Source organism: Thunnus thynnus, chromosome 3 (genome assembly GCF_963924715.1).
Source record: "Thunnus thynnus chromosome 3, fThuThy2.1, whole genome shotgun sequence".
In the NCBI taxonomy this organism is placed as follows: Eukaryota; Metazoa; Chordata; class Actinopteri; order Scombriformes; family Scombridae; genus Thunnus; species Thunnus thynnus.
The window spans coordinates 33,032,288-33,055,921 of record NC_089519.1 but is presented as its reverse complement, the minus strand read 5'-3'; the positions used below and the strand labels follow the sequence as shown (position 1 = coordinate 33,055,921).

The 23,634-nt window shown below is 37.7% G+C and overlaps 1 protein-coding gene and 1 long non-coding RNA gene across 2 annotated transcripts; both read left to right on the top strand.

The window, feature by feature from the left end:
• The first annotated feature begins 6,686 nt into the window (after positions 1 to 6,686).
• Positions 6,687 to 9,418, top strand: LOC137180173 (uncharacterized). Its single transcript, XR_010927921.1, has 3 exons — positions 6,687 to 7,229; positions 7,408 to 7,580; positions 7,744 to 9,418. It is a non-coding gene; the product is annotated as an uncharacterized lncRNA (long non-coding RNA).
• Positions 9,419 to 9,981: 563 nt separating this feature from the next.
• LOC137180474 (B-cell receptor CD22-like) lies at positions 9,982 to 21,845 on the top strand. The gene is made up of 10 exons (XM_067585866.1): positions 9,982 to 10,036; positions 10,747 to 11,097; positions 11,612 to 11,845; positions 12,521 to 12,790; positions 13,274 to 13,534; positions 13,742 to 14,002; positions 15,332 to 15,413; positions 15,511 to 15,571; positions 18,190 to 18,368; positions 18,507 to 21,845. The coding sequence occupies exons 1-10, from the start codon at positions 9,982 to 9,984 to the stop codon at positions 18,568 to 18,570; spliced, it is 1,818 nt and encodes a 605-aa protein (XP_067441967.1). The 3' UTR covers positions 18,571 to 21,845.
• The last annotated feature ends 1,789 nt before the right edge of the window (positions 21,846 to 23,634 follow it).

Genomic DNA, 23,634 nt, shown 5'->3' with positions numbered 1-23,634 from the left:
CTGATGTGCTCTGTGTTACAGTGGTACAGGGTCAGAATGACTGGAGAGTGACTTACACTTCTACTCAGATCTGTGCCTTAAAAGGATCAACAGTGAACATAAGCTGCACCTACAGATACCCATCCAGAATAAATGACAAAAATATTGAAGTTGAGAGAACATGCTGGTTCACTAAATTGAGTAATAATGAACCTGTGGATCTGAGAACAGACTCAGAGTATTCAGGTCGTGTTCAGTATCACTGTGATAAGAACGACTGCAGTCTGAGAATCACAGACCTGAGAGAGAGCGACTCAGCTGAGTACAAGTTCATGTTCATAACAAACCAACCAGGAGGGAGATTTACTGGTTCACCTGGAGTCACTTTGACTGTCACAGGTAACATTTTCATTGGAAGACTTAATGTAACTTCAAATGGTTAATATCTTGGAAATAGTACTGTGAATGTTTGTGTGTGTCTGAACATGAATTACATTTCTGTTCTTTCTTCACATATACAGATCTCCAGGTGCAGGTGATCAGATCAACAGTCTATCAGTATTCTACCTGGGCAGAGCTGAAGTGTCACAGCAGTTGTCGTCTACCTAACCATGCTTCCTACATCTGGTACAAGAATGGACAGGAAATCAGGAGAGAAACATCTTCTTATTATTCAGACTACTTATATCCTGCAGACAGCTATTCCTGTGCTGTTGAAGGACATGAAGATTTCCCCTCTCTTCCAGTTTGTGAGTTTTCTTCACAGTCTTTCACTAACATAACAGCATCTTGTGGAGCCTTGTATCTAAAGTACTGTACAATGAATTCATGTATTTCTAACATGAAGGTCCCCACTGCCTCACTTCTTATTGGATCCATGTTTTTCTCATTGAGCTCTACTGCTGTCAGTATCCCAACAACAATACAACCTGCCCTGTGTTACTGCAGAGAAACAGTTTTTTATTTTAACATTTCATCCAGCCTATTAGACAAAATCTCTTGTTTCAAGGTTTTGACAACTAGATTCATTGTGTCTTCAGTCCCTCTGTGAAAATTACAAATTTCGCTCTGATTTTTCTTTTGTTCAATAATTATATTGACCCACCTCTTCCATCAATAGTCAATTAGAGCCATCACTCCAGTCTTAACAATACATTTCACACAGCACTTAAATACACACACACACACACACACACACACACACACACACACACACACACACACACACACACACACACACACATACTAGCGGCAGTTATGAAGGAAAGTTCATAAAGTAGATGAGGATTACTGCTCTCCCTTTCTCCTTCAGCGTGTTTACTGTCACTTGAAGATTTTAAACTCATACACAAGGAAGCAGGACATGTAGTTTGTAATGTGTTTGATGAAATATAAACCATTTCAATATGTTCCACTGTGAAAACTTAACCTCAACTGGGGATGAAATGTTAAACGTGCTGTTTTCTGCTACAGATGCACCAAAAACCTCCTCTGTGTCAGTGAGTCCCTCTGGTGAAATTAAGGAGGGCAGTTCAGTGACTTTGACCTGTAACACTGATGCTAATCCAGCAGCAAAATACACCTGGTACAAGAGTACATATATGCATTCTGAAGTTATCTCAGGAGGCCGACAGCTTGTCTTCAGCTCCATCAAGTCCTCTGACTCTGGAAATTATTATTGTACAGCTGAGAACGGGCTGGGAAGGAGGACATCTAAATACACTGTGATGAATGTGAAATGTGAGTGAAACACAGTCTATGTTAAAAAAGCATCACATATTTTTCAGGCTTCATTAACCAGTGAAATATTTTGCTGATCAGACTCTCTTAGCTCTGCCTGCTTCACATTTACAATCATCAACAAATATAAACTATTATTCATTCTTTCTTTCATGGATTTAAAGGAACAGACTCTCAAAATTGTTTCCTTCTGAAAATTGAATATGTTTTTTCTTTGAGTTCTTAGACAAAGAGTACAACAATAAAAACCTCCAGAATTAATGGACCAAATCAAAAATTTAGAAACAAATATTCTGATGTCCCAGCATAAAATTATACAATATGATAAATACCTGATAAGGCGCAATACTTCAGCTCAGTTATATTTAGCTTGATGCATGATAAGAAACTTCTGTGACAGGTGACAGCAGACAATCATATTTTGAAGCTGGTCCAGATTATCTAGCCCCCAAAAACATGTTAGCACTATGATACACAGCTTGTCTTAGTAGCTGATTAACTCATTATCAACTGATGTTATGAATCTGATTGTGGTTTCTGATGTGCTCTGTGTTACAGTGGTACAGAGTCAGAATGACTGGGGAGTGACTTACACTTCTACTCAGATCTGTGCCTTAAAAGGATCAACAGTGAACATAAATTGCACCTACAGATACCCATCCAGAGTAAATGACCATGATACTGAAGTTGCGAGAACATTCTGGTTTACTAAATTGAGTAATAATGAATATGTGGATCTGAGAACAGACTCAGAGTACGCAGGTCGTGTTCAGTATCACTGTGATAAGAACGACTGCAGTCTGAGAATCACAGACCTGAGAGAGAGCGACTCAGCTGAGTACAAGTTCAGGTTCATAACAAACCAACCAGGAGGGAGTTTTACTGGTTCACCTGGAGTCACTTTGACTGTCACAGGTAACATTTTCATTGGAAAACTTAATGTAACTTCAAATGGTTAATATCTTGAAAATAGTACTGTGAATGTTTGTGTTTATATTTTGTGCATGTATAAAGATAAATGATATTTCTATTTCTTCACATATCTAGATATCCAGGTGCAGGTGATCAGATCAACAGCCTGCAAAGTTCATACCTGTGTTCGGGCAGAGCTGAAGTGTCACAGCAGTTGTCATCTAGATGATCGTCCCTCCTACATCTGGTACAAGAATGGACAGATAATAACAGAACAAACGTCTCCTTATTATTTGGGCTTTTTTTATCCTGCAGACAGCTATTCCTGTGCTTTGAAAGGACATGAGACGTTCTCCTCTCCATCAGTGTGTGAGTTTATTCCACGAGCATGAGCATAATCAGCAGAGTAACAGTGATAAGTGTCAGGTTATGATATCTGCACTGTACAGCTGCATGACTATGATTGGATCATAAGATTAAAACATGTCAATATTTTCTCCTTCAGATGCACGTAAGATTCCTCTGGTGTCTGTGAGCCCCTCTAGGGACATTATCTTGGACAGTTCTGTGACTCTGACCTGTAGCAGTGATGCTAACCCAGCACATAAATACACCTGGTACAAGAAGAATGTAAATCCAGACCTTCAACCTCTCAGTGAAGAACCACAGCTTGTCTTCAGCTCCATCCAGTCCGCTGACTCTGGAGAGTATTACTGTATAGCTGAGAACCAGCTGGGGAAGAGGACATCTGAATACATCTTTATTGATGTGAAATGTGAGTCAAACAGTTCATTTAAAAAGCAACATACAGCTGTTTGTCTTGTCAACCTTGCTAAAAAAAAGTGGAAAAGATTTGTCTGATCATGTCTGCTTTCTTCAGCTCTGCCTGCTTCACATTCAGTCTGCTGCTGTAGTTCACTGAGCAGCTCCAATACAACATGGTGTACTAATGCAACCCTTCCTCATTTTATAGTTAATTCATTTTGATACATCTCCTCCAGATGCTCCAAAGGTTCCTGCTGTGTCAGTGAGTCCCTCTGGTGAGATAGTGGAGGGCAGTTCAGTGAATCTGACCTGTAGCAGTGATGCTAACCCAGCAGCTAATTATACCTGGTACAAGGAGAATGAAGACTCACCAAAAGCATCAGGACAGATCTTCACCATCACTGATGTCAGACCTCAACACAGTGGGAATTATTACTGTGAAGCCCAGAACAGAAGAGGACGTCATAACTCCACCTTATATCTGACTGTTGTGGCAGGTTGGTTTTTCATTCAGCTACACACACATTGCACTAGGACTCATTAGCTATACAGCTGCACCAAGTGGATTACTTCAGACCTAAGAGTCATATTCATAAGATACAGTAAAACAGGTTTGTGTGATTCACTGCTGACTGGAGGAATCAGCTCAATTCAAATCATGGTGAAGAGAGATCTGAGCAAGGAAACGATCTGAATTTTCATGTCAATGTGTTTCTTGTTAATAAGTTATATTTCAAAAGATTATGTGACCTCTGATTAGGCTGAAGTGATGCAGACTTTTTATATTTAACTAGTGGAGAGAGAGCTGTGTTCATGAATACAAGCACTCAAGGTGAGATTTTTTCACACTGCGCTGCCTCACTCTATGAGACCAAGAGTCTAAATATTGAGCTGCTGCATTTTTTCATTTAGAGGAGGAAGTTAAAGTGTGACCAAGAGTATTCAGACACAACAGACCAAGTGGAGGTCTTGGCAAAGCATGGACACACTGGAGGAGTTAAATCTCCAGCTGGTCTGGGAGAATATGGAGATTATACTGAAACAATGTTTTTCAATGTAATTTAAAGGAAAAAAAAAACATTAAATTGTAAGAATGATGTGAGGAATTATATTTTTTACAACAGCACCCTCTACTGGGCCAATGGCCATTTGTGGTCCATCACTCACTCAGCAAAGCATCACACACCACCAGCTGCGCTGAGGAAGCTGCAGGAAGAGAGGAGAGTTTGCTCACTACAGCTGCTGACACTGTCACCAATTTTTTTTGAAATGTATTTAATTTTTTTCATCATTTGTCACACATTAAAGTAAGATGGTAAAGGCCAGTACTGGATCACATAGACATTTTGTTAAAGATCCCCTCCAAACATGTTTTAAGACAAAACAAATACTTTTCTTTGAATAATAATAAATAATAATTTGGGTCTAAGATGTTTTTTCCACAAAAAACTACTATTACCTAGTTAGAAACTCTAAGAATGACATCTGCTTCTTCTCCCTCGTCGAGTAAACTTGAATCTATAAATATGTAAATACTTTTCATTTTGAGAGTTTATTTGCTAATTCAACTAATGTAAGAAGAAGAAAAACACAATTTTGTGTGGAACAGGACTTTAAGCTTTATAGTAGTGTGACCTCCATCATCAATATCGTTAGTTACATTTTGAGGGACTCAGAAACATTGTCCATTTACTGTTCTGTCATAATCCAGATGATTACACTCATCATAGTTGTTAGCGTGCGCTAACAGCAATGAACAACAGAGCTTTGGGGACACTTAAGCCTGCTGGCTGCCGGATAGTCCAGCTGTATCGAGTTGAAAAAAAACCAAGACCATAATACTGAATGAACACATGACCTGCAGGCCTTCACGGGTTTTGTGATTATTGCCAAATAGGTTTGTACATACATGATGTTTGCCTTGTTGTTGTGGTGCGTAACAATCAAAGTATGCAAGTTAAGAAAGAATACAAGTACCATAAGTCAAGTAATCAGAAATAATTTACAATAAAAAATATATAAAATATATGCCAAACTGAAAAGAGCTGTTGGAGTTTAAAATGAAGAGAACTGAATATACATATATTGACCAATGGCCATTTGTGGTCCATCACTCACTCAGTAATGCATCTTTGTACAGATTAAAGTAAGATGGTTAAGGGCAGTACTGGATCACTAAGACATTTAGTTAAAGATCCCCTCAAAACATATTTTAAGACTTATAAAAATACTTTGCTTTGAATAATAATTTGTGTCTAATATGTTTTTTTCCACAGAAAACTTACTAGTTAGGAATTCTTAAAATTATATCAACTTCTTCTCCCTCATTGAATAAACTTCCAGAATCTATAAATATGTAAATATTTTTAATTTTAAAAGTTGAACCACTGGACACAAGATGTCTCCTATTTCACTGTAAAGTCCATTCTCAGTGTTTGTGCACTGGAGGCTTCAAGTTTCCACATCACACTTGTGTAAGTTGCATATTGGACCAGGATAAGCTTCCAAAGTAGTTGTGATGTCACAAATCATGCTCGTAGGCACAGCTTTAACTTAGATTTTCAGTGATTTTCATGTTAAATATATTCTAAGCTGAAAAGAGCTGTTAGAGTTTAAAATGAAGAGAACTGAATATACATGCGTAGCCTGTGGAATTAGATGCCACACAGGACACAATTACTTCAGTGGTTCTTGTAGCTTTAATTTTATTGTTGACCATGTTTGCAAAAGGTCATTTTAACAGAGTGTTTAAGCTACTGAGTCATTTTAGAAAGCAGCTCATGTGCTTTCAAAGCTTGTTGCAGACTTAATACAAAAAATTATGTAAAAGAAAAATGACAAATAAACATGGCAGTGGGCCATGACCATTGACAAAAAACACAAAATAGAACCAGACAAAAACACACTCAACAACCACAAATCCACAAAAATAACTCATGAATGCACAGAGCACACCTGCAAAGGATACCCACACCTCAACAAGTCCCACCAAACCCACATGGAACTCCCCGGAGATTGCACAACTCAACACACTGTTGTTTACCTTCAAACGGAGTTAAAATTCATTTAAAACCTGAACCATTCCTCTAGTAACAATGTGCAATAGCAAGGTGTGGCTTTATGCACACTAACATTACCTTGCTGTGCAATTGAGAACACAGTGGCCGACCGCTGGTGGCAAAATCCCAGGTCATGAACTCCACTAGTGTCTACTACTTTACACGACGGAGTCACAGCACCGCCCACTCTGCAAATCTCCTGTTGTTTGAACGTAAAACAGGAAGAAAGACCAAGATGCATTTGGCAGAGTGACAGTAATATTATTCAACGCTGCCACCTTGTGACCAAAATCAGCAATAACAAGTGAGACTGTGACACTTACAATTTGCCTCAAATGTTAATTAGACTGAAACAATTTTAAACTCAGAAGAAAACAACAAAGAACACATGTATTAACATTCAAACAACTTTGAGAGCTATACCTCACCTAAGTGGAAAATTACATCTGAACCAATTTACCACCAGGCTACATATATATTGACCAAAACGTTGGACCTAAACGTGCTGTAATACCTTAATTAACTGTCAGTGTTTTCTTTTCATCGCTGTTCTCCAGGAGCAGGAAAATCAACAGCTGCTGGAGTAACAACTGCTGTTCTCCTGTTTATCATCATCCTCTCTGTCTTCCTGTGGATGAGGTAAGCAGTTCTGTTTCATTAAATCATTCTTCAAAGTTCAGTCATTTCTGTTTTTAATTATTTTTTCTAACCAGGAAAAAGAGAGCCTCCAATCAAAGGTCTGAGGCTGAGGAGAGACCAGACAACAGAGAGAGGGTGAGGAGGGAGAGTTATACTATTCTATCCTGGTTCCACACTTCCACAGTCACTATCTTAAAGTGCAGCTAGAAAACTCATCTGACTGTCAAACACTCATGTTGTTTCTTAACAATCCTTAACAATCCTTCATCACAAAAACCAACATCCTCATTTCCTCATTTCTATCACCATTCAGACACAGCCGGAGGAGCAAGATAACCTTCAGTATGCCAGTGTGCACTTCTCCAACAACCAGACAGATCCTCTCTACTCCAACATCAGATCAGCTCAGCCCGACAGACACATGGAGGAACAAGAGGTTGTCCAGTACGCTGCTGTCACATTTAACAGAGCTGGTACTGCCCCGAGGTGAGCAGCTCTTCACACAGGAACATAGTAGCAACAGTTTTATTTCAGTTTTTCATTTGTTATATTTGCCTGCTGCATCTTTATTATGACTGTTTTGACTGTTTGTATAATTTAATACAACATCTTCAGAATCACCTGATTATTTTTTTAATTTCCCTCTCAGAACCAGAGGTCAGGAAACTGAAGAAGATCCAGCAGCACTGTACAGCACAGTCAACAAAACCTCATGAACACACCAGCAATCTCATGTTTTGTTTTGTTTTTTTCCATTTTTGAAAACAATGAGAAGATCTCCCCCACACTGTCACACAATTCTTCATAATTTCGTTTAATATAATTTAGAAATATACTATTTGTTATTTTAAAGGGGTCTAAACTGTGTTATTTGTGTTTTTGTATAATTTCACCTAAAAGGGTAAATATTTGCACATTCAAAAAGCAGTCAGTCCTTCTAAAGTCTTGTCTGTGGTTAGTTATTTAAAATACAGCATGATAAAAGTGAATAGACCTAATGCCAAGTTTGACAGTTTATTTGTTTATTAGTAGGCTATTATAAGTTTCGCCCAAAACAAGTAAACCTCTGTGGTAGCTACCTTTTAAATAGACTGAACCCAAACAACCATCATTCCAGTCTAAAGTCACTTACAGCATCTTAGACATAGTATAGAGTGTTGGGGTGCTACACCTGCTGAAAGAAAAATGTTAAAAAATGAAAAGGAAAATTGAAAAAAAATCTCTACACACCTGAATATGTGACAGGTGCATTAAAGGAAAGTGCAGCTCAGACCTGTCTGAAACATGATTTAATAAATATTCCAGCAACAAGCGAGACAGTGTGTCAGAGTTCTCCTCATTGCTTTCAAGTTGCACCTTCCTCCAACACACCTGTCACATATTCAGGTGTGCAGATATTTATTTTTTCAAATTAACTTTTCATTTTATTTATTTATTTTTTTTATTTCAGCAGGTAACCATTGGGTTTTGAAACTATATTTCTCAGGGTGGACCTCTCCAAGAATGCATCATAGAGACAAATATATATTTTAGAGCAATTTAAATTGACAGTTTATCTTGTTATTTTACTGCAGAAGTAAAATCCCATTCAGACCTAGCTCCCGTACTTATTAATTTCATTGTGGATCCTTTGAAACAATGGAAGAAAGCAGTAAGCAGCATTTGGATTGACAACATAATTGATCTGCCAGTAGGATTTATCATCAGTGCCAGACAGCCTCAACATATTTATTGTTTCTGTTTGTTAAAGATGTAAGTAGTGAAGGTGATCCCAGTGACAAAACTTTCATTGTAAAACCTGCTAATTTAAACTTGTAGTATTTGTCCGACTGGAATCACCGGAGTCATTTAGTGGAGCTGTGGATACTTGCCAGTGTTATATTTATTAACGTTGGGTTAGAGGAGATATACTGAAGATTATTATAACTTGCAGCTTTGGACATATCTCAGGAGTAGTGTATCAGTTAGTTAACAAGTGGTAAGACTGTAGTGTTTAAGATATTTAAAAAACACACTGGAGTATTAGAGAGCTTTTACTGATCAACTTGTAGTTTCCTATTGTTGCCACTAGATAATAGTAAAGAGTTATATTTCATTGATAACAGACCATTTCCACTGTCCTTTCTGTATTTGCAGTTGTTTTCCAGTTTCATTATTACAACCAGTTTCATTGTCAGTCAAGTATTTGTTGTCAATATTCATCTTGTGAATTATTTCTACTCCTTACAGTAACATTACAATTGTCTGTTGTTTCTGCTTTCTTTATACATATTATTACAGCCTGTTTTTGTTCTATATCACACTTTCAAAACCATGTAATTACATTCGTCCTTATTCTTTGTTGTTTTGTTTTGCATAAATAAAATAAAACACAACAAAGTAATTAGACTCAAAAGACAAATCCTTTCTCCTTTCTCCTGCTGTTTGGCCTGATTAATCAGTGTTTGCTAAGACTCTTAAATAGTTTAATGAATGAATTTGCAGTCTTTTCGTATGTTAATAAATGTCTTTTTTTTTCAGACACAGAACTTGTGCCCAAACATAACGTCAGGACGACATTAAAAACTCCTTATTTACATGAAATTAGTCTTACATTCCTTAAATAGATTATAAAAAGAAGTTCAGAGTTTGCAAACAACACATCATTACTTCTTAAGTTTCATCTACTGGCATCTGGCTCATTTTGCATGTTAATGATGTAAAGAGGAAGGAAGTTGAGTTTATTTTTAAAAGCTTGACTTCTGTCTTCTGCCTGCAGACCACAGAGAGAAGTGATCTTATGAAGACAACGTCCTTCTACATTGAAGTCTTTTTTCTTCTTTGGATTATTATTTACCTGCAGACATGTTTTATTATCTCTGAAGTCAGAGAGATGAGAGGAGCAGCTATGAGTTTAACAGCAACAGCGAGTGGATTTGTTGTCTTCCTTCTCTCTGTGTCAGGTACTGTATGTCTACATTTACATTGTAGGTACATTGTAACTTATTCAGAGCAGCATGAAGTGAGTTTCAGAGAGGAAGAAATCATTCATTCTCAGATCACCATGTTTATATTTGACCTGTAAAGTGATACATAGTCTATCCTTAAAACTCTGCAGCCATGAGGCATAGGATTGGTTTTATAATGGTTGGGACATTTTTGTTGGTTGACCAATATGCACATTTATGTTCAATTGTTCACATTTGTGTACACACAAATGTTTTGTTTTGTTTTTGTTTTTAACAAACAGGACTTGAATCGTGGATTGTTTTTAGATTTGAAATGATGCTTCACTTATTTTTAAATAGATTCAAGACTTAAATCAGTATTTGACACTTACATATGATAGAGAGTCACTTTACTTCATACTTTTCTGTTTTAACTAAACTGTCTACTGTGTCTTGTCTCTCTTTTACTGTATAGATTTACCTTCAAAACACTACTGAGAGAGAAACAGCAATGATCAAACATTAATCTGTCTCTAAACCATCTCAACAACTTTCACTTGTTTTTTTCTTTAAAACTGATGTTAAGCAAACTAAATGTTTGTATACTTGTTTCCTAGTTTCCTTTCCAGGTATGCAATCTGAAACACAATAATAAGTGAAAATAAATCTTTCCCCTGATGTTGTTTTGAATCTGATTGTGGTTTCTGATGTGCTCTGTGTTACAGTGGTACAGGGTCAGAATGACTGGGGAGTGACTTACACCTCTACTCAGATCTGTGCCTTCAAAAGATCAACAGTGAAGATAAACTGCACTTACAGATACCCATCCAGAATAAAGGGCACTTCTACTGTAGTTAAGGAAACATTCTGGTTCACTAAAGAAAGTAATGGTGTGTTTGTGGATCTGAAAAAAGAGTATTCAGGTCGTGTTCAGTATCAGTGTGATAAGAAGGACTGCACTCTGAGAATCACAGACCTGAGAGAGAGCGACTCAGCTGAGTACAAGTTCAGGTTCATAACAAACGACCCAGAAGGGAAATATTTTGGTTCACCTGGAGTCACTTTGACTGTCACAGGTAACATTTTCATTTTAAATGGAGCAAAACATTAGTTCAGGCAGAGCACAGAGCTTTACCAGCTGCTTGGCTACCAGCTGACTAATAATGGTCATCATATTGATAGAAGTGGACAGTGCTTCCATTGTGACCCGACACTTCTTACTATTACTTTGCTTACATGCTAATGCTGACACCATCTGCTGCCCCAGTCTCCTCATTATGTGCTTTGCTTTTGGTATTCTTTATTTCTCTCAAATCTAGTATTCATCTATGTGATTATTAAGGTTAGTTAGCAGACTCTTCATTACTGCTTGGATTCTCTGAGAGCTCCCTCAAAGAGCAGGTTCTTTTCCATCAAATCTAACTTTATAACCATTTGCTATAAATGGTTGATTCCTTGACGTTGTGATCAGTTAGTTTCAGATGTTTCAGATCATTTAGGAAATGTTACTGTGAACATGTGGATATTTGCTTGTATGTGCTGTATGTTGACAGTTAATTCTGAAATGACATTTCTGTTTGTTGTTCACAGATCCAGACTTCCAAGTGCATGTTAAGAAATCTTTCTCCAACCAGAATCCCACCTGGACAGAGCTGACATGTCACAGCAATTGTCAGCTGCCTGTTGATCCTTCCTACATCTGGTACAAGAATGGCCAGCTAATGGAGGGAAACAAAGTTTATTTTCATCCAGATCGAATTAATCCTGAGGACGAGTATTCTTGTGCTCTATCAGGATATGAATCTTTCCGCTCTCCTTCAGTGTGTGAGTTTTCTCTACAGTGTTCCACTAACACATCAAGTGAAAACTTTGACCCAAATAGTCTACAACAAGCCAGACCCAGTTTTACCGCTTGCACTTTTTCATTTATACATTGTACTTTTATCAACATAACTATTTTACTCAGACCAAAACATGTCAATTGTTTGTTTGTTTTTTAATGACATGCTGGCTTGTGCTACGGTGTGTAAGTGTAGTCAACTGCAGGACACACAATACAAGCAATGTGATCTCCAGAATGTTTGTAGAGACAGCAAGATTTATAGAACAAAACAAGATGTGTGACAGTGAGGCAGGTAGAGGTACCTGAATACACACACACACACACACACACACACACACACACACACAGTGGGAGAGAGAGGGAGAGAGAGAAACAAATGTAGAAAAGGACAACTGATTAAAGATTAGTAATTAGCAATCTGCCCCCATCAGCAGGAGTCCAAAACTGCTGGTATTAAAGTCAGTGAGTACTTGAGACAGGTCTGTGGCAATAATAAAACATTAAACAGTGAATTGAAAATGTACTCTACTTTCTTTTATTTAATCCTGCCTCCATTATTGTCTTTAGAGTATATATTATCAGCAAATGAAACAGACTTTGTTTTATGATAATATTCTCATATTAAAGTTAATATGTGTTCATATCATCTCTTACAGATCCTCCAAAGCTTCCCTCTGTGTCAATGAGTCCCTCTGATGATATAATGGAGGACAGTTCAGTGACTCTGACCTGTAGCAGTGATGCTAACCCAGCAGCTAAATACACCTGGTACAAGGAGAATGTAAAGCCAGACCTTGAACCTCTCAGTAAAGAATCACAGCTTGTCTTCAGCTCCATCCAGTCCTCTGACTCTGGAGAGTATTACTGTACAACTGAGAACCAGCTGGGGAAGAGGACATCTGAATACATCTTTATTGATGTGAAATGTGAGTAAAACTGCTTATTTAAAAAGCAAAAAAATGCTTACACTGGTAAACATCTTTGCACTTTTTTAACCAAAAACATTTTGCAGATCATATGTGTTTTCTTCAGGTTCCATCTGTTCAATTCGATTCAGACTTTGGGATTCTTCATTTATTTATAAGGACAACACACATTAATCAACATTTCTGTGTTAGCCAGCTGGCTAATTTTCAACTTCAGTCACATGGTGAGATGTCCTGAAACTAATAAAGTGATGGTTAAAAATTACAGACAGACAATAACAAAAAAATAAGCACTCAAAAGATAGTTCACAAGCCATGCAGAGCAACAGGAGACAGCAAAACATTAATACAATATCCACTATTCATCCATTCACCAGACCACTTTCAAGTTTCCAGATGCTGCCACATGCATGATGCCATTTTTAAAATCCTGTGCCACTTTAGTAATCATCACTTTAAAATAATCTGTGTTATCTTTTATAGATGCTACAAAGACCTCTTCTGTGTCAGTGAGTCCCTTTGGTGAGATAGTGGAGGGCAGTTCAGTGACTCTGACCTGTAGCAGTGATGCTAACCCAGCTGCTAAATACACCTGGTACAAGGAGAACCAAACACTGCCTCAAGGACCAGAAGGAATTTATCATTTCACCTCCATCAGCCCTGAAGACAGAGGGTCATACCACTGCAAGTCTGAGAATAATTATGGACAGATCAACTCTTCATCTCTATTCATTGATGTCCAGTGTGAGTACAAAACAAATAAAATCTCTGACACACAAAGTGGGGTTTAACAGTACATTATGATTTATCTGCCATCTGAGTTTAAGCTGATAGGTAGATTCTAACTTGGCTGCTTTTTCTTTCGTCCCCTCCTGCTGGTTTTTGTATGCATAAAAATGAACCCGAAGAAAAATATTGATTTGTTTGGTCTCTATACATATTGCCTCCCAGATGCTCCAAAGCTTCCCTCTGTGTCAGTGAGTTTCTCTGGTGAGATAGTGGAGGGCAGTTCAGTGAATCTGACCTGTAGCAGTGATGCTAACCCAACAGCCAATTATACCTGGTACAAGGAGAATGAAGACTCACCAAAAGCATCAGGACAGATCTTCACCATCACTGATGTCAGACCTGAACACAGTGGAAATTATTACTGTGACACACAGAACAAAAGAGGACATCGTAACTCCACCTTATATCTGACTGTTGTAGCAGGTACATTTTTTTCAGTTCACTCACACATGTACACATCATCGGTCATAATCCACCCTATGATGAAATGAAGGTGGGGGGATTTTGTGGTGGCAATTTAATGAAGCCCTTTGCAAGTTAAACCATCCATGTGAAACTCTACAGTTTCAGGTGAGAAGAAGCAGCTGGTGATTCTATGTGTATATCAGAGGGAGTGAATGATAGTCTGCACCAAAGGTTTTTGCAATGACTGGGACTGGGACAAAAATGGTTATGAAAAATAAAAGATTGCTGTCTTTAATTGCTGAGATTTCAGAACTTGGTAACATAACTAAAAATAATAATAGTAATAATAATAATAATTATATATATATATATATATATATATATATATATATATAGAAACACAAGCAGTCAAACATCCAGAAAAAGCCAAACTTATTTGCAAGAAAAAACAGAAGCTTACAGTGCAATAGTTACTCACACTGTCATTTATAGACATGCACACAGTTTACAGACAGACTTCCTGGTTTCACTTTTAGCTACTTGCTGTATTTGACTGCACACACTAATGAGAAGATTTTTACCAACATTTCCGGTTTGTCCACTTTCTTTCTTTCTTTTACTTCCAAATAAAGTTTAAGCTCACCCTACTTAACTGTTTGCTTTTTTCTAGCTGTTTGATTGCCTGACTGCTTTTGTCCTGTCAGATTTTGTGTAGTGATGTCCCTGTTTACCCAGATAATTGCAAGTAACTTGATGAATACAGTGTTCTCATGTGCCACAAAAACAAAGGCAATAACTACAAAAATAAGACCCAAGTTGCACTAAATAAAATATTTTCTGTAAGAGGCCTTAGTGTTTACCAAGTATGAAACTGTGGGACTAAAGGAAATGCTAACTGGCTATTTTAGTTCATGCAGGTGCATTGATTCTATGTGCAAAAATGCTTCAGTTACTTATTTGGTAAAGCAAATTTCAAGGTCAGGAAAGTAACAAACTGTTGGAGCTCTGCTTGAGCTGGTTGTAGTCACCACAGATATAGAGCCATTTGTATTCAGTAGTAGCTGAGAGAAACATGGACTTATGGAGAATTTTGATATTGAGCTACTGTATGTTTTCATTTAGAGGAAATGTGCCATACTACCAGTTGTAGCACATCTACCTGGCAGAAGGCCATGGGATAGACCCTGGATGTAGTGAAAGGGTTCAATCTCCCAGCTGGCCTAAGATAGCTTGGGGATCCCACAGAACAATGTCGTTTGTCTCCTAGGAGGACCATTATTATTACACTATCTCAAAAGATCTTTTTTTTTTGTTATATCAGTGTTGTATTTTATCACCATTACCCAGGAGCATGGAAATCAGTTATCATTGGAACAACCACTGCTGTTCTTCTGGCTATCATACTACTCTTTGTCTTCCTATTGATAAAGTAAGTTGATTTTTTTAACTAAAGCATTGCTTATTAAGTACAGTTTGGCAACTGAATTATGAAATAATTTGTCTTCTTAATTAATTCCCCTAACCAGTAAAAAGAGGCCCTGTAAGCAATTATCGGAGCCCGGAGAGAGAGATGAGAACAGAGAACAGGTGAGTAAAGAGAATTAAGCAATTCAGTGAAAAATCCAGTGAAACCCTGCTTTGGTTCATCAGTTCTGTTCAGATTGCTTAATCACTCAGTATCATAAAGTACAACATGAAAACTCAGTCAAGTTGTGAAGCAGTTCATGTCCTCATTGCCATTAGTCACTCTTCAATCCTCTTCATCACTTGGTCATGATTAGATTCCTGGTACATCCAGAACTTTGTATTTTGAACAGGGTATTTGTTCAATACCTTATATTTCTTTACTTGCCATTTTGTCTCTTGTTGGTGAAACAGGAACATCTATTTGATCTGTATCATTACTTGAGGTGCTGTTGCTTAGGCCTTGTTGGTCGTGGTTGCTTGTCATGTTAGTGTTCATCATTCAAACTTAGCTCAATCCATTACAATGTGACACGACTAACCATGATTCCAGTAGAATCACAGCTTAGTTTCCTGGTGATGTAATAACTCTTGTGAGAAAGGAGCTTGAACTAGTATGTAGTGTGTCTAGTGTGATATAGTTGGGCTCTATGTACTACACCAGCTCTGGAACCAAACTCATGAATCATGCCCCCTTTTCCAGAGCTGTCTGGGTCAAAGGCTTTTGGGGGTGTGTGGAGATACTCACAATTTCCCTGCTGACGATTCGTAGTATCCAGCTTTCTTGAAATGTTCCAGTGACACCTATTTGAATTAGGTCGCCCGAGGGACCTCTGAATCAGCAGCAGGCCAGAAGAACTGCAGCTTTTTTTGTCATATACAAACACTCCAGTGGAGGAGAAAATTGGAGAAGCCATTGAAAAGACTTTTGGTTTAGCTTGTCATGTTATGGTTTGACAGAACCTTTCTGAAGTTGTCGTGCACAATGTAAGACCTTAAGGGGATCATACAGGAATAAATTTAGTTATGTGAAAAGAACACTGAGGAACTCCTGAACCTGACTAACATGCTCTCTTTGGAGGAGGCAGAGGTAGAGAACTTGCCCATCTCTCTGTTGAGGGTCATTGAGGAAATCAAAAACTCTTGAAGAAGTATCAAGGGTGAATGTGGTTCACCAACAGAGCATCAATCTTGTCTCGGTATTGCAATGTCACGGGGAGGACAGTGCCTATGGACTAGCAAACAGGGATGGCAGTTCCCATCTTCTATAAAAAGGGACCAGAGAATGTCCTCTAATTATTAGGGTGCACATAGCTCAGCTTCCCCAGGAAACCTACACCTAGCGGGTACAAAAGATTTACTTTTGAGAAGTCAACTGTTGGCTACATCAGCCTGAGACCTACAGCACACTTTAGATTGGTTTGCAGCAGAATATAAAGCAGCCGGTTGGATGGTTGACATCTCCAAATCTGAGGCTAAGGTAGTCTAGGGAAAACCCATGGATTGCCCCCTTCTGGTTGGGAATGAGTTGCTGCTCCAAGCAAAGAAATGCTGTTATCTTAAGGTCTTATTCTTGAGTCATGGTAAAAGGGAGCATAAGATCGACAGGTTGATCAGAAGATCAGAGTCTGAAGGCAAAACTCTCGCCAAGCTTTTTGTTTCACTCATGCATGGTATCATGTGTGAATGGGAGCAGGGATCAACATTCAGGGAAATCTGTACTGCCAATTTTCCACTTCAAGACCTAGTAACATTTCAGGGAAAATGCCAGTATAGTATGGTTGTGTTGTGAATGAAAGCAGTAACATTGCAGGGACAAGCACATAAAGGGTTACAGCCGTCTAGTGAAAGACGCTTTCACGTGGAGCGAGCGAAACAATCACAAGACTCTGCTGATGACATATTTGAATCTGTGACTTATTTATGGTTGTCTTGCCAATGCTTTCACGGGTGATTTGTCTCACAAACGTCTTGAATATTGAAAACATTTCAAGAACATTGCCACCGGACAAAACAGTTCCTCACCCACAATGTTCCTGAAAATAATAAAGAGACGTCTTCTGCCGCGTACACGTACCTCCAGCCTTGCCACATCTTTTTCTTCTGTTGAGTTTCATGACATTTGGCATCCATAAGTGTTGTATGACCGCCATCTGCCGGGCTGTCCTTTGCCCCATCTATTCTGGCATTGCCATGGCATGTGTGAAAAGGCACAAGATGGAAATTTTCCTGAATGTAGCTGCATGTGTGAATAGTGAAAATCACTGGCAGTGCCTGAACGGTTATCCCAGTAATTTACAGGGAACCGTGTGTGAAAGAGGCTAAAGAGTTTGTGGGCTCACCCTTAAGTATAAGTTGACTTAGCTCTGATACCTGGAAGGTGTTAAGAGAAAACCATTGCTATATTGTATCGAAATGAGCTGTAGAGGTTTGGGCACCTGGTTAAGATGCCTCCTCGATGTTTCCCTGTAGATGTCTTACATACACAACTGGGAGAAGGCTTTGTAACAGACTCAGAACATGCTGGTTGAGATCACCTCATCAAGATCCACCAGGAGGAGCTGGAGCACATGGCTACAGGAAAGGATGTCTTGGGTGTCTTGCTTAGTCTGCCCCCACCTCAACAGGCACAAGAAATAAATGGAGAAAATGGATTTGTCAATAAATCAAGAAGGTGTACAAATAATGTTCTACCAAAGCTAGACATAACTACGCATGTAAAAGTAAATTTGTCTTTGCAGCGCCCACCCACTGAGAGGCAGCCAGAGGAGCAGGATGACATTCACTATGCCAGTGTCAAGTTCTCCAACAATCAGGCAGATCCTGTTTACTCCAACATCAGACCAGCTCGACTCCAAAGACATGAAGAAGAAGAAGAGGGTGTTGAGTACGCTGCTGTCAAATTTAACAGTGCCCCAAGGTGAGCAGCTCTTCACACAGGAACCTTTTTTTTATTTTAACATTTTATTGCTGTTGAATTTGCTTGTTTTGTTTAAATTCTTTCTATCACTATTATTTTATACCATCTCCAGGATCATTTGATTTTTTTTTTTCTCAGTACCAGAGGTCAGGAAACAGAGGAAGACCCGGCTGCACTGTACAGCACAGTCAACAAAACCTGATGAACACAACAGGAATCTCTAGTCTGCCCTTTTTTAATTTTAAAGCAGGTAATCAATTGATTTTTAGCTATGCTAGTGGCATAGCTTTGGAGATGGCAATGTCAGTCGGTTGGTCGGTTTGTTGGTCCTGTTGGAACAGCAACTTATGGTCCCCACAGGATGAATCCCACTAACTTTGGTGATCCCCTGACTTCAACTCTAGTTGACATACTTGGTTTTTAGTAACATGTCTTGACAACTGTTGGATGGATTGTCATAACATTTGGTATAAATATCAGCAGATTCCCAGGATATGGATGAATTCTAATGACGTTGATGATTCCCTGACTTTTCAGTATCAGCACTTCAGAGTTTTCACTCATCTAGAGAAATATCTCAATATCTACAGGGTTGTTTCGCATGAAATTTGGTACATACATTTATTTTTACCAGACAATGAATCCCAATGACTTGCTTGACTTTTTCTTTATCACCATCATGAAGTTGATAATTGTGGTTTTGAGTGAAATGTCTCAACAACTACTGAATGGATTGCCATGAAATAACATTCATGGTCCTCTCAGAAAGAACTATATTGACTTTAATGATCCGAAATGTTTTTCCCTAGCACCACGATTATGGGCTCAAAGTAGGGTCAAATGTATTGTAGCTGCGTATCACCATATCTGAATGTGTGCAAACTACTCCTGATCAGCCAATGGGGATGCTTTGAAACGGGGAAATAAGTCACAGATTCAATGGGGAATGTATGCTGAAGGCACTGAAAGCACACCCCAACCGAGCAGCTTCTGATCCTCAGGCTTCAGCTTCAGCACCAATTGTTTGGATGGGAAGTCCCGAGGCAGAGGGAGAGCATTTGCTGGGCAGCACTTCACCAAAAAGCATGGTGTGAGAGGCTTTTGCTCCAAAGATGATGGCCAAAATGAAGCTGCAAAGGACTTTTCAGCAGAGAAGTGTGTTACATTAAGTGCACCAAACTCCATTGAAAAATACAGCAATTTAACATAATGATGATTGGTTATGGATCACTTGTTAACCAGTCACTTAAGTTACGTTTTTAGTGAAATAAGTTCACATTTATCTACAATCTAGGTGCCGAATTAAATAGTGACTTCTAACAATACTTCATCTTATACATATCATCCGTGTTGCTTGTCCTACAACTACAAACAAGGCCTATTTTAAATTGTTTATTTTTATAAGGGATTTCAGCACAAGTGTTGTTAATTTCAGAGGCCGTTCAATTGGGGTGTGCTTTTAGTGGGCATTCTCCCAGCATTTCAGAGCATCCCCACTGGCTATTCAGGAGGAAGCGTCAAATGTGGGGCAAAAGTATTTGTAGGTTTGATTTGTACTCATAGATTTGATTTGTAGCTGTAAACTTGGGATTCACACATACAATTGAGTTTTATGTTAACTTTTTTCACCCACAAACAGATAGATGCGTAACTGCAAACCTTTTCTTCTTTATGCACTCACACATTTTTTTATTTGTGCAAATCTTTTTCATTTTTTCACAAAATGTCATGCACCGCTACAGATCTCCTTAGAGGTTCAAAAATTAAATCTATTTGTTCAGGTATTTTTACAGATTCAATCATTTAAATTCATTTGTTCAAAACTTTTTTTACACATTCACACATTTGAATGTATTCATACAAAATTTTCAGCTCTTGTGATACACAGCTACAGTACATTTGACTCTATTTTGAGCCCATACACCATCAGGTCAAAATTTGAATCTGTCCAATACTTTGGTTTATAACCAAATACCTACAAAACTAACAATATTTCCATCAGCCACAGTTGTACTTTACTAGGTTAGCGCTAATTAGCAATTCTTAGCATGCTAACACTAAAATAATATGGTGAACATGGCATACATTACACCTGCTAAACATCTGCATGTTAGCATTGTTATTGTGAGCATGTTGTCTTGCTGGCTTTAGTGTGCACGACACAAACAAAATGAGGATTGTAAAAACATTGCTCCATAATGCTACTAGTGGTTGAAGACTCAACAGGGTACCTTTAACATGGGTTTAATGTAGACACACCAACATGCGGCTTCAGACATATCTCTGCACTACTGTATCAGATGCTAAGTGGTAAGCTTGTAACTTTTAAAGAAATTTAAAGATAGATTTTAAGATATAAAACAATTTCCAAGGTCTGAGTAATTTTTTTTCTCTTTTCTGTGTATACACTATGCTACCACATTCTATTTCCACACTTCTTTTTTTTTCTTTTTTTTTTTTTAACCAGTTTCACTTTCCGAATTGGTTTTGTTTCCAGTTATTTCTACTACATTACCATAACAATTCTTACATTTTGTATACCTATTATTATGATTATTATGATTATTATGATTCTATCTTGTTATGTTCTTTATATATTTGTATTTGTTACACCATTTATTTAATTTTTTCTCACTCTGTTCTGTACTTTTTTTATTTGAAATAAAATGTTTTTTATCAGAGGTGGAGAAAATAAATATTTTCCATTTTTGTCCTCTGACTCCTTAGGCCTAATGAATAGGTGTTAATATGGTGATAATATTTCTAAAACGTATAGACATTTGTGTTAAAAGTATTATGTATGGTATGTTAATAACATGTTTTGACACAACACCAATTAGGATGTTATGGTTGCTAGACTAGCCGAGTGGTTCCCAACAGAAGAAGTAGTAGAAGGAAAAATAGACATAGTACATATTGCTTCATCTTAAGCATCTTACAAGAACTGAAGTGTAAAAATGAGAAGTTGTGGTTTTCACAGGGGCTTACAGTATGTGCCATTCTGTTTCCTGGCCAGGTGCAGTGAGTCATCGCTGGTTGATTAGCAGCCTCAAAGTGTGGAAGCCACTGAACCTTGCTAAAAAGTTGTTCTAATAGCTTACAGTCTTAATGCTAAGCTTAGATAATCAGCTACTGACAGTAGTTTCATATTTCATGTGCAGACATGCGAGTGGTATCGATCTTTTCTTCTAACTCTTAGCAAGAAAGCCAATAAGTGTGTTTCCCCAAAATGTCATACTACTCCTTTAAGTATGTTTTAACTTTTCAAACCGGTAACAATATAATACTATGAATTGCTATTAATATTGTACTCCCTGCATGTAACACATGCTTAGACTGAACTGTGAATTTGTTAATCTATTAACTTCTAAAAATCTGTCGACCTTCAAATTTGAAAAAAAAAATCCCTCTTGGTTGAAATGGTTAATATTTTGTCCATCCTATTTATATGAAAGAGGGTGGACCCATTATTTGATACACCACACTTATGCAATACAGTTCAACAGTACCAAAAAAAAAAAAAACAGCAGCCTCCACAATGAACCTAAAATAAATCAGCACATCACAGAGTTTTTGCTAATCTACTTGTAATTTCCTATTGCTGCCACTAGATGTTAGTAAAGAGTTATATTGATTGTTCAACTGATTGTTTAGATCAGTTGAATCAGTTGAATGTCAGGTGGTGTGTGTGACTCAAATGACTTATAATTTACTGATTGTTCTGTCTGAACTAATGCAAGCTTATTTTTTTCTCTGTAGAGTTCGTTATATTACAGATATTAAGGATTAGAGCTGTTTTGCAAACTGTTATTTTAAATGTATAAATAATGTAATTAATCGCTTTTCAAGAATCCTGATTATCTTCTTGTGCAGTATACTGTATATTTACACACATCAAACATGATCTCAGTTCTATCACAATTTGCTGAATGTCACATTATCCAGATATTGCAGTGGCTGATTCACAATAAACAGACAGCTTCCACAACAACTCTGTAGTTGGAAACATGATTTCAGTTCCCTCTCACTGCTGCAGAGGGCGACAGTGTGCAGAAAATTTCAGCTTTAAATAAATTGTTTTTATGTTTATTTTTCATTTTATGAATTTATTTTCTAGCTTTGAAGACAAATAAAATTTAAATCTGTTCTTTTTTTCTGACTTATTTCTCACTTTCCCTCTATTTTGGATGAAACTTGTCACATTTTAATAGTTTATTATGATTTGGGATGTTGCTAAAATGAAGATGCACAGACACAGTTTGTATTGAAGGAGAACTTAATTGTCATGTGAGATCAGCCACCACCACCAGTCTCTAGACTCCATGGGGGGATTTATCTTGCTGCTGCTGAGTTTAATGTCAAGAATAAACAGATTAAGAGCAACGACTAAAAGTAAATTTAAATGTGTCTAAACAATCAGTGATGGATGGTTAAATGTTGTTTCAGGGTTGTGATTCAGTATCTCTGATGTTTCACTGTCCTCTAGTGGTGAAGCTTCAGTGTTGCAGAGTCAGGCTTCATCACTGAGGTCTTCCTCCTGTCTGCATTGAAGGATAAGGGTGGTGATTTTCTATATTTCAGTGAGCCACACTGTTGCACTGGGTGACATGTTTTCTTTCCCCCAAAAGCAACGATTACTGTAGTTTGTTTAGAAACGGATCCAATGACTGATGACAGCAATAACATTTACAGTCTCTGGAGAGACTGCAATGTGTTTGCATTTACAGAGTTTTACTAGCTTGTTGTGCTACATATCACAACATCTTGACTTTGTTATGAAAGAGTAATTAACATAATACCACAAAGTTAATAAGAAATACCACTAGACACTTCTCTTTTTCTGTGTATTTCTCTCTCACACAAACAAAACAGTGAGAAATGACAAATCATGATAGTTGCATCACATGCCTGAAGATGGTTTTGCATGAAGTATTTTCAGTATAATAGTCCATATTTGTTAGTGACAACTGTAGATCACTGACTGAATCATTTTCATACTTAGACACCTCGACTGTGGGGGTATGTTCAACAACTGTACAACAAGGTCATCAATGTGAACAATCAACGCCTCTGACACTGAACCTCTAACTGTAATGTTTGATGAATTTAATGTCAAGGGTAAACAAATTAAGATGCAACTCAATCATAAAAAGTGAAAACTAGTAAGAGTAAATTTGCAGCTGCAATTACTAATACTCTCTAACATAGATTATATTAACAGTAAAACTTGTTTTTAACTTATGTGTTTACTGTCATGTGGCTCCTC

What these genes read in the sequence shown, in the direction of transcription:
- LOC137180474 (XM_067585866.1), top strand. Translation starts at nt 9,982, where the DNA reads ATGAGTTTAACAGCAACAGCGAGTGGATTTGTTGTCTTCCTTCTCTCT. An exon ending in AGTCACTTTGACTGTCACAG is followed by an intron (nt 11,098 to 11,611) that starts GTAACATTTTCA and finishes TGTTGTTCACAG; the next exon opens with ATCCAGACTTCCAAGTGCAT. An exon ending in AAATTTAACAGTGCCCCAAG is followed by an intron (nt 18,369 to 18,506) that starts GTGAGCAGCTCT and finishes TTTTTTTCTCAG; the next exon opens with TACCAGAGGTCAGGAAACAG.